Below are 13,601 nucleotides of genomic sequence, written 5' to 3' on the forward strand. Positions count from 1 at the left end.
ATATTCGAGCTCTCATAGAAAGGTTGCACTGAAAAATCCAACCTTAAACAGCTGACATGGTGACATGATAACATGGATGATGTATGGGTTAATTGGTGATCCTGCTCTATCCAATCATTATTACAATCAACACTTAAGTCCTGATTTGAGAAATTAACTTATCTTATCTGAGCAAAATAATTACTAAGTTCCTGCACCTGTAAGAGCTCCCAATAGCAGGTGGTAAAACTGAGTTGGATGATATTATACAAGTTACGCCGGTGTTCTACTTGAAAGAGTTGTTCGGTAATTATCTGAGGCAACATCACCACGTTAAATTTCGTCGCAATTTACTTATTTCAGGCTTCAGCTGCAAAGTAGCAACGCAGCTGTTATATGTAGAACGACGTCCGCGTAATCACATGGAACACGTCATGTGCTCTGGGCAGTAATTTTTAAATCATATATTCACGTGTGCACCAATTATGTCTGGAGCCACTAACCTTAACTTACGTTGAGGAGTTATAATTGGTAACACATGTGCGGTGTGCAACTGATTAAAAAACACCTTAAATCTATTCCCAACTCGACCAAGGTTCATTTCTGTTTGTTTCTGATGCATTATTAAGCTGTTTACAAATGTAACTATTCCATACTACCTTCCCCAGACATGGCAATCATCAGCAATGGCGGAACAAGCTACCCAGACCTCTACATATGCCTCTCTCTCCTGGCCCTAACCCTTATCTCAACCCCCCTAAACTCTCTAGTTATCAGACACAACCTTCTCAAGACACCCTCCCTACCCAGGAACCTATTCCTACTCCTAGCTGTGTTCGACCTACTTGCTTGTGTTTATATCCCCATTGATTACAGCGTAGGAGGACTCGCAAGGAAGGATATCCCTGGATGCATCAGGAGAAATCTTACAAAGGAATTCTGCGAGGAGCACTACAAGGCTACCTTCAGTGAGGCAGGCGTGGTAGGTAGGGTCCGGGCAGCTATAAGATTTATCTTCACACTCTTGCCTTGTTATTTGACCGGACTACTGGCCATTACTCGGTTTTTACAGATCAAATATCCACTTGGGAAGATCAATGGAAAGAGTGTTTTTGGGATTTTGATCTTGGCCGTGCTTCATATTTGCCTGGTTTTCGTTCTGTTTTTCAGGAAAGGAGATGAAAACAATCCAATAGTATTGAATATGCCCATGTTGCAATCATCTTGGAATTTAAAACCTTCTTTTTTCGGACTGTATACATTTTCAAGTTTAGTGCTCTATCTTATCTTTATTTTTTTCGTAGCATTAGTGCAGCTTTTTGCAGTTTTCACGTCTTTTCTCACTATTTGGGAGCTGGTGAAAGTGTACAGAAAACCAATGACAGATATTGCAAGGAGGAACAGTGTTAACGGGAGTTTAAAAATAATGATAACCAATTTTGGGAGCGTTGCAAACATAATTGTAATCGTCATTAAAGCATATGTTTCAGCTGCTACACCTCATAAAGATTCTGAAGATTTAGGAACGGAAGTTTGGGAAGAGAGTATGATTGCTCTGATTGATGGACCAATGCACTGGTTTTTTTGGTTCACTTTCCTTAACACAGCTATGGTTCCTTGCTTTCTTTCAACACTAAATCCAGCCATCTACCTAGCTTTTACTCCTGATTCAAGAAAATGGAACAGGAAAATCTGCCGGACTCAAAACACGACTGTCAACGACATGGTAGAAACTCAAAACATGTGATGAAATGGCACAGACAGGGACCTTCGCTTATTGTTCTAGATGAATAACGATAAGCATGTCCTGAGAATTACTGACATTTCGAACCGTACACGATTGCTGGGATAGGACTATTAATAACTGGATATCTTTTAAATTTAATAACTGTTATTGGACTCTATATTAAAATATTCGGCTGCAGATCTTAATTATACAAATTAAAATTTAATTTTGACGGCCCCAACGTTAATGTGGCTCTAGCTATGTGTTGGTTCAGCCGAATTAATTATTATGTGTAATCAAGTTTATTTTTCTCGTTAGTTGTCATCCGGCCAAACATTAAGCAACTTATATTGCAGTACCATTTATCAATTTGTATATCAAAATATGTCATTGTAATTTTGCATGGCTGAAATGTAACGCTTGATTTATATATATATAATGATTAATTGAATTTTCAAATAAAAAAAAAAATCAGAGTTTTCAGTATCATAATCAGTTAATATAGACTCTTAAAGAAATATGATTTTACTCAAGGGTAGATTTAAACAGATTTGGATGGTAAGAACTAATATGTATTATGTATATAATTATATATATATATATAAATAATAATATACCAACATTCATTATTCTAATTTGGCACTGAGGATTGGTATTGTTTTGTACATACTACATATCATGAAACGGATCGTTTGCCCGCCATTTTGATTGTTTCAATTTGTTCGACTTATATATAATATATATAATACATTATATATAATATATATAAGAAGAACCATTAACCTCCAATCATGTGCTCCAATAGTCCGACCTTATTTATTTAAACACGTGGATTGCATGAAGCAAAGCCAAGAATGAAAAATACTATGCAGCTCTGAAAGACACACTTCGAAACTTTATTCAAACTTCCAATTTATGCCAGAATTAAACGGCTCTTATATCAATAATCCACTTCATCTTCATATTCTTATGGAAGTGACTATTCTGTCAACACCTCTGTTTTTCTTCAATCGTGATCCATCTGATCCTGTTGCATTTGAGGTTGAGCCTCCAGAATGGCTTGTATTTGAGGTTGAGCCTCCAGAATGGCTTGTATTTGAGGTTGAGCCTCCAGAATGGCTTGTATCCGACTCTTTTCTTTTTGAATACTGGTAATACACTCCCTTACATCAGCTGCATACTTTTTCTGGAAAGTATTTTAAGTTATGATTTAAACCTGCCAAAAAAAATGATATCATAATTTCAGACACAACTCAGAGGCAATATAAACACCCAATACCGCACTTTACCGCACCATCGTTCGTTATTAATTAATCCCTCAACAGATCAAAATTGAGACAAATATATTATAGTTAAAGCTATAGTTAGACCATGTTGTAAAGTTACAATATTGAACACTGTGCCTCAATAATATGCTCATCAACAGCAATAAGCCCAGTAATCCTGCCCATCTTAGTGACGTCACAACACGTGGTGTGACGTCACAACACGTGGTGTGACGTCACAACACGTGGTGTGACGTCACAACACGTGGTGTGACGTCATAAGGCGGGGTAAGTGACGTCACAACACGTGGTGTGACGTCACAACACGTGGTGTGACGTCACAACACGTGGTGTGACGTCACAACACGTGGTGTGACGTCATAAGGCGGGGTAAGTGACGTCACAACACGTGGTGTGACGTCACTAATTAGCCCCAGTCATCCTGCCCATCTTATTGTGAAAATTAATTGCAAAAACTTCTATTCGAGGATAATTCTAGAATTATACATCTCAGTGTAAGACATTACCCTTGCAAGTTATTTGTTGTGTAAAACTCATGAATCGTGTGCGGCAACGTTATATACTACGCTGTCGAATAATCCAACTAAGAGTACCTTAAGGCTGAAAATTTTTATTTTATTTTTAAAAGCTGAAAATTTGGCGGTGTTTACTGTCTCCAAATATGCCACACATAATATAAAAAGTTTAAGGTATGTGCGGAATCGCACTTATTTGCAAAATATTACCGCACCTATAATATGTTGCCTCTGAGACACATTATAAGCTTGTTAATAGACACTACTGTACAGCTAGGTAGTATATATAGGTATAATTTCTAATTACTACTAAAATCACACATGACAACAACAACCTAACTAATTAATTAATTACTAACTTACTTATAGTAAGCTAATAATAAACTTACACGTTCACGTCTGTCTGACCAAAACAAAAGTACAGCTCCAGTCATTGTGAGAATACCAGCTACCTTGGACACGTTTGTCTCAGACGTCCCCATCCATCTTCTCAAATCGGATAACAAAAACGGTACCTTCATGGTTCTAAACAGAATTTGTATTTAGTAATTGAGTCTGTTTGTAGTTATAATCAACAAGATATGTTTAATGGATCATGTAATTGTATTCAAGATGTTGACTAAATAGTAAATATATTATTCATCAATCATTCATACTTTAGCAGTCTGCATTGATCAATGAACAAAATTAGTTAGACAGGATGGGAAATTTAAGAGAAACTCTGGGAACTCAATAACTTAAATTAAAGCTTATAATGGTACAGAATGTAAAAGTTATGTAAAATTTACATCGCTGATAAATAAAAGCACCAAGCTGCAATGTAAAGAATGTAGTCTTTTGAATAAAAAACAACTTGTCAATGAAAGCAATTCACTAACATTTTGCAGACTAACAATAATAACGAACGTAAACCACCATGCAAACAATTTGAACCCTGATTTCGTTCTATTCGTATCATATTAATAGCTATCAACTAGAACAACAAAACTTCAGCTCAAATGGCTAAAACATTAATTGTTTCTTCAAATATAAATTAATTTCAAGTCTATGAAGTATAAATAGCTATTTCTGATTCGTCCAAATGTCTTGAAAGTTGGGTATTCAAATAATTTCAACGGCCATAGCAATGAGTAGGTGGTATTATCACCTACAATCAGCATCTCAATCTTCCTCCAAGTTCACACATCACGCAAATTTAGAGAAACTAAAAATTCTAAAAAATAAACAAGCGCTGAGCTGTAGATTAAAGAGCAAATTCAATAGTAAAAGATCTATGTTCTGACAGATATTAAGAATGAGAAATGGTGACCAGGCCGTGTCCATCATGTCACAACGTGACACAAGAATCTGAGTCTACATTTTCCTTTTCAACATTTTCTACGCTTGCAGGATCCACTGCATTCTTTACTTCATGGAGTTCTGTGTTTGAGGTTTGAGATACGACTTGCTTCGTTACGAATGACTCAGCGTTTTTAATTTGAGGTACGACCTGCACTATTTCATCAGCATGTTCCACCTCTTTCGAATCGTAAAGCTCAGTGTTTGAGGAGGGAAGTTGGACTAGTTTAGTTTCAGGAGTTTCTGTTTCTGTTTCTGTTTCAGGAGTTTCTGTTTCTGTTTCTGTTTCTGTTGTTCCTGTTTCTGATCCCATTTCCTCAAGACTGAATTGATTCTGAACTGATGGAGGGTCCGATAACATGGCTAGTGGCTGCTCGTGGGAAGATGACAATGTTGTCTGCTCTGGGTCAATGTTTTGAGGGTTTTCTGTTAAATCAGCTGACAGCTGGATGACTGAGCTGACTTCAATTTCAACCTTTTCCGTAACACTATCACATTCTTTCAATTCTTCGCTTGGCTTTTCTGGGACCACAGGGATGTCTAAGGCAACTATATCATAATGATCGTTATCTTTAGCAGCTATTTTAGAATGGTCGGGGATATCGGCAGGAATGATTTGAATTGTAGATTCAGCTTGAATAGTTGGAATGGTAGATTCGGCTTGAATAGTTGGAATGGTAGATTCAGCTTGAATAGTTGGAATGGTAGATTCAGCTTGAATAATTGGATTCGTAGATTCAGCTTGAATAGTTGGAATGGTAGGTTCAGCTTGAATTGTTGGATTCGTAGATTCAGCTTGAATAGTTGGAATGGTAGATTCAGCTTGAATAGTTGGAATGGTAGGTTCAGCTTGAATTGTTGGATTCGTAGATTCAGCTTGAATAGTCGGAATGGTAGATTCGGCTTGAATAGTTGGATTCGTAGATTCGGCTTGAATAGTTGGATTCGTAGATTCAGCTTGAATAGTCGGAATGGTAGATTCAGCTTGAATAATTGAAATCATAGATTCAGTAGAATCTGATTTTTCGATCACTGAACTAACTATCGGTACTTCAAGCCCCATCTCTACCTTATTCGAGACAGCTTCATCATTTTTCGATCCCTCGACTGTTTCTTCTGTAGAAGCAAAGAACAACCTAGGTTTGTCTTTGTTATCAGCTGTATTGCTCGTCTCAGTTGCTTTATCTGGCTCACAAACAAGGCTTTCTGTCACTTTGTTCTTGACTTGGGGTGAGAAAAACGGCATCTGGCGGGGAGGGTTAGCGGTCTGAAAAGGTGTTTCAGCGGTCTGAAGAGGTGTTTTAGCGGTCTGAAGAGGTGTTTTAGCGGTCTGAATTTTTCTGGGGGACTGTTTCCTAGGAGTTGCACCCTGTTTTGAAGGTGACGTTTTCTTCCTTTTGGTGTTTGGAGTTGTAGCCTCCTGAAATATTGTAAGTAATTTCGAGACTATAAATTATTTAGGTACGGGTAAATGCCTCACAGAATGGCTAGCCTCACAGAATGGCCAAATTTGTAAATGTTTTTGTAACTAATTTTTTATAAAAGACTGGTAGGTTTTGTGGATACCATATGAAACAAAAGTCTTCTGGCAACACTTCCTGTGGTGAAATCATTAACTAGGACCACATTTTCTGGCATAAATATGAATGTTTATGTAGAAATTTTGAGCACTGAAAAATTTGTTTTCAAATTTTTGAACTAAGTTTACATTTTGGTGAGAACTTCTGGCACCAGTATGACAGAAGATGTTCAAAGAATAGTATTCATCAAACAAAACGAACATTGTTCAATATAGGAAGAAAAAAATGCTAAAATGGCTACACGCCTCACAAAATGGTCAAAATATGCCTCACAAAATTTGTTTTCAAATTTTTGAACTAAGTTTGCATTTTGGTGAGAACTTCTGGCACCAGTATGACAGAAGATGTTTAAAGAATAGTATTCATCAAACAAAACGAACATTGTTCAATTTAGGAAGAAACAAAATGTTAAAATGGCTAAACGCCTCACAAAATGGCCAAAATATGCCTCACAAAATGGCCAAAATTTAAAACTCCTTTTATTCAATGAAACCATAAGTCTAAAGTATTCACAAGCTATTTATCATACAATAACACCCCAGATGGACTCCATCTGGGGTGTTATTGTATGATAAATAGCTTGTGAATACTTTAGACTTATGGTTTCATTGAATAAAAGGAGTTTTAAATTTTGGCCATTTTGTGAGGCATATTTTGGCCATTTTGTGAGGCGTTTAGCCATTTTAACATTTTGTTTCTTCCTAAATTGAACAATGTTCGTTTTGTTTGATGAATACTATTCTTTAAACATCTTCTGTCATACTGGTGCCAGAAGTTCTCACCAAAATGCAAACTTAGTTCAAAAATTTGAAAACAAATTTTGTGAGGCATATTTTGACCTTCATTCGGCTGTAAAAACACTCCATCTGATGGAGTGTTTTTACAGCCGAATGAAGGTTATAAATCATGAAATCAGGGAATATGAACAACGCCACACAAAATGGCCATTTTTGGTGTAGGAAATTATGCCCTTTTTATTCAGTTCTAAGAAATTTCACCTATATGGGGGTGTTAACAAGGCATATTAATACCAGCAGCATGCCTGAAACAAGAGCCAAAGGTTTTAGAAAAATAAAATTTTCTCGTTTTCTTTTTTTTTTTGCCATTTTGTCAGGCATTTTTTCTTTTTTGTGAAATAATTTTTCACAGCTCAGTTTTTTCGTGAGTTTTAGGTTATTACCCCATTCCTTAATAGGTTTTCTAAGAACGTGTGGTGATAGAAATTTAAAAAGTATCTCCATCAACAAAATTATAGAAATTAAGATTTGGCCATTCTGTGAGGCATGTTTTTTTGGAGGAAGATTTTCCGGCCAATTTTTCTCAAAGAAAAAATGGTTATGAGATTAAATGAACCCCCGGGAAGAAAAATATGAGTGTCAACTTAGCTTCTTATGAGATAAAAACTGGAATAAAGTGTGTTTTGTAACTTTGAGAGACCTTCCTTTTTTTTGGCCATTCTGTGAGGCAAATACCCGTATATTTTATGCAATATATCTTTGTCGCATACGAGCGGGGTTAGTAAATATTGTGTTTCGTTTCGAAGGATGATAATTTTGTCAAATACTGACTAAATTTCAGAGTAAGTAATTTTATCTGTGAACTGCACTGCTAAGAACATAATACAATGAAGGAAATTGTATTTACAGATCAAAGGCGGTACCTGTACAACCGTAGTTACGAATATTCAATTTGAGCATATCACAATTGCCAAATCACACAAAAAACAAACATTGTACGCTACGGTAAGCAGACTGTAAGAGTAGTCGAGTAAAATATTATCCTAATGATAGATAGAAGGAGAGGTCTAATACATCGGAGAAAGGAGTTACTATGTGGTGCAGGCCACTCCAACGACTAGGAGGAGACCTTTTCAAGTACAAGTAAGTATGACTCACCAGAGGAGTGGAAGTAGTGCTAGAACGACCTCGTTTAGTTGCTACCATAGGTTCTGGGAGTATTGATACGTCGGTAGCTGACAGTCTGTTCTTCAATGCTTTTATACTGTGCCTGGTGGGAAGATTTAATTCTTAAACTTGATATGTTTTGAAACAAGAATGCTGAAATGTTAAGGTATTTGTTATCTATGGCGTATCAATTGAAGTGTAGTATAGGTATTTATAAGCAAACCAGGTCTTAGCAAAAATGCAAGTTAACTGTGTGTACATGATTCAGCTATTTCTAGGAATTTACAATCCCCAGAGAGTTTTTATCGTGTTTTTATCGAGTTTTTATCGTGAACAGTGAAAATGTGACCCGTGCTTACTTGTAAGGATCATAGAAACGTCTGCAGAAAAGGTTTGTCTCAGGACTAACTTTGGGAATCGTCTCTCCTTTCTTCAAGTATATTACATTTGCTTTACTTTCGATCGATGATATTTCAACCTGAAATATATTTAATGGATTTACAATTAAGAATCATCAACCAATATCTTAACTAGTTTTCCGTCTAGAAAATATCTAGAAATGACAAATATAAATTTTGAATTTCTGATCCGAAAACTATCTAAACCGCGACAGTATGTTAAAAGTGTTAAAAGTGGGCAAAATAATGAGTAACTTACAAAAATTCATCATTTGTATATTAACTATTATAATAAGGAGCAAGATCAAGGCTAATAAGTTATTATTTAATTAATTAACAAGCAATTAGCAATTACCTCGTCATCACACTGGGAAGCAAACACCTCTTGAGGGTGTATACTAGCTCGTTCGTTTTTACTGGTCACCATCTCCTCCTCTACGTAGAACCAAAGTAGTCGCACAACAGGATAGGAGGCGTGGTAGAACTCCATAACTCGACCTAATAAGGCGGGGTAAGTGACGTCACAACACGTGGTCTGACGTCACAACACGTGGTGTGACGTCATAACACGTGGTAAGTAAGCTGTATAACACAATTACACAAATGCAGAAATATAGTATGTAGTTATAAAACTGTTAAATGTTTAATACTGTCATTATCGGGGAAGCTACATCTTTCTCCGCATAATAAACAAGTATTGGAAAACTAAAAATAGCAACATAAGAATACTTTTATTGACCGACCTAATTTCCAAGATTCGTCCTCGCTGTTGGGGTTCTGGTCATTACATCTCACATAAACAGCCTCCCCTTGAACAATAGTCTCGTCTTTAAAGTGGCACTTCCTGAAATACACCCGCCCATTCTTAGTATAGGAATCCTCGAACTTGGCTGTGTTGTTTCGTTTTGTTGTAACAGGTGCTATGGTGATACAGCCATCAGCAGCGTGTGTGATATCCACATCCATGTCTGTGTGCATGTCTTGTTCTGAACTGATGATGGTGGGGAGGAACGGGGAGGAGGAGGAGGAGGTGGTGTCTGTACTGGGTACTATCTGAGGAGGTGTGGGTGTTAGGACGAAACTCTCTGATTTATAATATACCTACATGTGACAGATCAAATTCACATTTATAGTGGCTTCCATCATGAGAACATAATATGCAAATTGCAACTGGTAAAGATTATTTTAAGTACCTGTATTGAGCTGCTATCAATGACTTGAACTTGATTCGAATCACCGGTCATAATTTGAATCTGGTTAGTTCCCGACATAGCCTGAGGAACTATCTCAATTGTATTGAGCTGACTGGAAGGAACGATGGCTACAGACTTTTGGTCTGTGGCAGGTGTTGTTTCTGGCTGATTTGAACTGATAACATTCGGTTCACCAGCAATGCTAGGCACAATCTGTATTGTTTGCTGATTAGTGGTTGTGCTAGGCACAATTTGTATGGTTTGCTGATCAGAATTTTGTTGAACAGCCTGATCATTTGATACCGTGAAACTTATCATGTTACTGGGAAGAATCATCATTGAGGTTTCGCTGTTAATGTCAGATTCGGAGACAATTGAGATGGTGATGTTAGTCGTGGGTTCAGTATCATCCACTACACTTGTAGCATTTACTGCCGGATCACTTGATGATTGTTCAGCAAGATCTGAAAGTCCAGAGAAAGGCAGTTCGGTAGAATCTGATGGTTGTGATAAAACTGATTTGGGCTCCAGCACCGCAACTGTAACCTTCTCACTCTCAGATCCACTTTCATTCGCGGAACTCTGAATTAGTTCCGATGTAGAAACCTCTGATGTCGCAACCACATCTCTTGAGTCAGATTCCTTCTCATGATCTGAATACCTAACTGTGCCACTCCAACCATCAGGAATGCATGGTTTCCTGTTGAGGTTCATATCTTCCTCGTTATGACCATTTATAGGAGGATGGGGTTGAGGTATGATGGAGAGATCTGCTGAGTCTAGAGGTTCCGCGAGGGATCGTAGCAAATGTCTTAGTGGGTGGTAATACCGCCTAATAAACAACCGTCCTGTAATTAATATACTTATAATATATAATAATAATGTATTAGTTAAAACCTCGCAATACCTGACAAGATCTACGCTACTGTTCACTTATAAGACAAGGAATGCTGGGTTTCAATAGACAGCCGAACCCCGGGAAATCAGGGGTGACCAAAGTTTTTAAGCAACCTCCCTAACCTAAGGCCTTCTAATAAATTTCGTATAACATTCCTATCATTTTTAACCTTTCTAACCTTTAGGTATCTCATTCTGCGGAGGAATCTTCTCTTTCTTCTTCAAATAAACCACATCAACAGTTTCATCCACCTGACACGCCAGAGCATGGATAACAAAGTCAGTAGCAAAAGCCTCGTTGACATGGATTGTCGCTGATTCCCGCTTGGTGACAAACATCTCCTCCTCCAAGTAGATCCTGTACAGTTTCAGCCGTACAGGATCTGTACCGTTCTTGTGTTCTTTGTGTATTGATATTATTCTTCCCAATTGTATTCCTTCTGTTAGTCTCACGAACACACAGTCTCCAACAGCAGCTTTTGCAGTCCCAACAGACAACCAACTGTAAATAGTGAAATAGTGAATATTTGAAGTCATCCTAATATTTCTTAATGTTTGACGTCATCCTAATATTTCTTAATGTTTGATAATGTTTAAATTCTTCGACAAATTTCACGATATCATACGAATTCTCGGGGTCCAACAGAGATTGTACAAACACAAACCTGTACTCCATGTCCCCAACAACACCTCCAAGTACAACTTCCTTTGTCTCCAAATCTGAATAAAAATCTCCAACTTTGCTCTGAATATCGCCAGCGCTCTTCTTTGTTGTTTTTTCTTGCTTTTGTTCGTTGATATCATTAACGAACTTGATAACCTACGATATCATATTGTTAATAAGAGTCGTATGTTGCAAGATCGACCATTCAGATTGGACAACAAAAGAGATGTAAGCACTAAAAATACATCATAAAGATTATAAAGTTATATAACCATTATCGAATATTGACGATAATATGGTACCTGTTCTTCCTTTTCAGGTTTCTTGGGTCTAGGTCGCTCTTCGTTTTCATTTTTGGCTGCTTTCTTCGACTTCTTCTCTTTCCTTTCATTCTCCAATTTTCTTTTCTTCTTCTTAGACGGTGGTCTGTACTCTTTCTCTTCACTTTCCGAGTTTGAAGTAGATGAGGATAGAGTGTCGGCCGAGTTTTCTTCCTCACGAGGCTGATATAATTTTCTTAGCGACATTCCTGCTTTTGGAACTTCTTCTGTGCCTGAGGTTAAGATTTAAGATAAAAATAAGATAGGAGACGTCATAACTTGAATGATAATTATATAATATTAATTTAATAAGAGAAATTATTAACTATAAATTTTAGAGTTTGACAAAGAAAATTTGAACGTTCATTTTACGGTCTCTACAAATATATTCATTGTAATCAGCACCCACTGTTAACGGACCCACCTAAAAGCTTAGCAGGTTTCCACAGCTTATACAACTCCTTTGTCTCTGCATCAAAGAAGTCCCCCGCAATAAAAGTAGCATCATTAGCAATTTCAGCGGAGTTGTACACGACACAGATCTTCTCAAAGAAGAGATTGCAGGGTACCTTGTGGTACACCTCACTGCTGAACAGCAGGCTGGTCGAGAGGAGACTGCGGTCTGTGGAGGGTACGTTTCTCTGGGGAGGAAATGAGGTTAATTAAGAAATGAGGTTAATTAAGAAATGAGGTTAATTAAGAAATGAGGGTAATTAAGAAATGAGGTTAATTAAGAAATGAGGTTAATTAAGAAATGAGGTTAATTAAGAAATGAGGTTAATCAAGAAATGAGGTTAATTAAGAAATGAGGTTATTGTTGACGGAATATTATGTGTATGTGATTGTTTGATATAATACGTTCCGTTCTACAATGTGGTACGTGTTTTATAACCAGCTCAAGGAATATACATGTATTATGCACAATCAAATTAATATAAGAACGAATCGATCATTACATTACAAATTACAATAATGTTATTTAAATTACGATAGTAAAGAGCTTGTTGACATCCATAACTGCATATCTGTCAATTGTCATCGTGGTATAAACGCAGTACTTTCACACAAACACTTCCTGATTGCAGGGTGACAAAGTCTCCGACGGAGAAACAATCCTCCCCAAGTGTACACTTACTGAAATAAGGAACTTGTTACGGTATGCAAATGCCATGGTAGTGCAGTTTATTTATATAAATAAATGTAATACCGTATTAATATATAATATAATATTGATTCACAGGTCTTGCAATAGTAATGAATATGAATATAATTTAAAACATAAAATCACATATTTTCTTAACTCGAACCGAAAGTAAGGATGTTCAGCTCCTGATTCGAAGGGCTCTACTAGGGTGGCTCTGTAATCACATTCCTCCATTGGAGCGGGCACGATAGAGAAATCTGATCTAGTTAGCGGTTCTGCTAACGGGTATATCTGAAATGTGATCAATTTATTAATCCTGCCAGCAAATACTCCTAAGTGTATTTATTTAAAGTAGGTATACAAAAACCATAATAGCTTGAATATTGAACTGATAGAATCTAGATTATAGAATTATGTATACCGCATGATGGATTTCAGTGAAAATGCCCTAAAACAAATAATAATATTACAACGCAATATTTGTACCTTCTTTTTAAATGGATCGTAGTATCTCTTTAAGAAATACACAGCCTTGAGAGCGTTTTCAGGAACTGGTTGGAAAATGTTCTGGTGTATGACAATAAGTTTTCTTTTGACATTAGAAATGAGAAGTTCTCTTTTCCAGTTACTGACAAGAACTTCTTGGAAGTGCATCGT

The 13,601-nt window shown here is 36.8% G+C and overlaps 2 protein-coding genes across 2 annotated transcripts in view; both read right to left on the reverse strand.

Moving 5' to 3' along the window:
- Positions 1–13,601, reverse strand: part of LOC134817658 (cysteine protease ATG4B-like) — a 39,687-nt gene that overhangs the window by 11,472 nt on the left and 14,614 nt on the right. The gene's annotated exons all lie outside the window — the stretch shown is intronic.
- Positions 4,321–12,911, reverse strand: LOC134816286 (mucin-2-like). The gene is made up of 11 exons (XM_063825056.1): positions 12,789–12,911; positions 12,225–12,441; positions 11,783–12,033; positions 11,482–11,636; positions 10,996–11,318; positions 9,920–10,767; positions 9,470–9,779; positions 9,082–9,224; positions 8,688–8,806; positions 8,320–8,431; positions 4,321–6,264 (listed from the first exon to the last, which is right to left on the reverse strand). The coding sequence occupies exons 1-11, from the start codon at positions 12,837–12,839 to the stop codon at positions 4,834–4,836; spliced, it is 3,960 nt and encodes a 1,319-aa protein (XP_063681126.1). The 5' UTR covers positions 12,840–12,911; the 3' UTR covers positions 4,321–4,833.

This window comes from Bolinopsis microptera, chromosome 6, assembly GCF_026151205.1.
Source record: "Bolinopsis microptera isolate Bmic1 chromosome 6, MBARI_Bmic_1.0, whole genome shotgun sequence".
Taxonomy (NCBI): domain Eukaryota; kingdom Metazoa; phylum Ctenophora; class Tentaculata; order Lobata; family Bolinopsidae; genus Bolinopsis; species Bolinopsis microptera.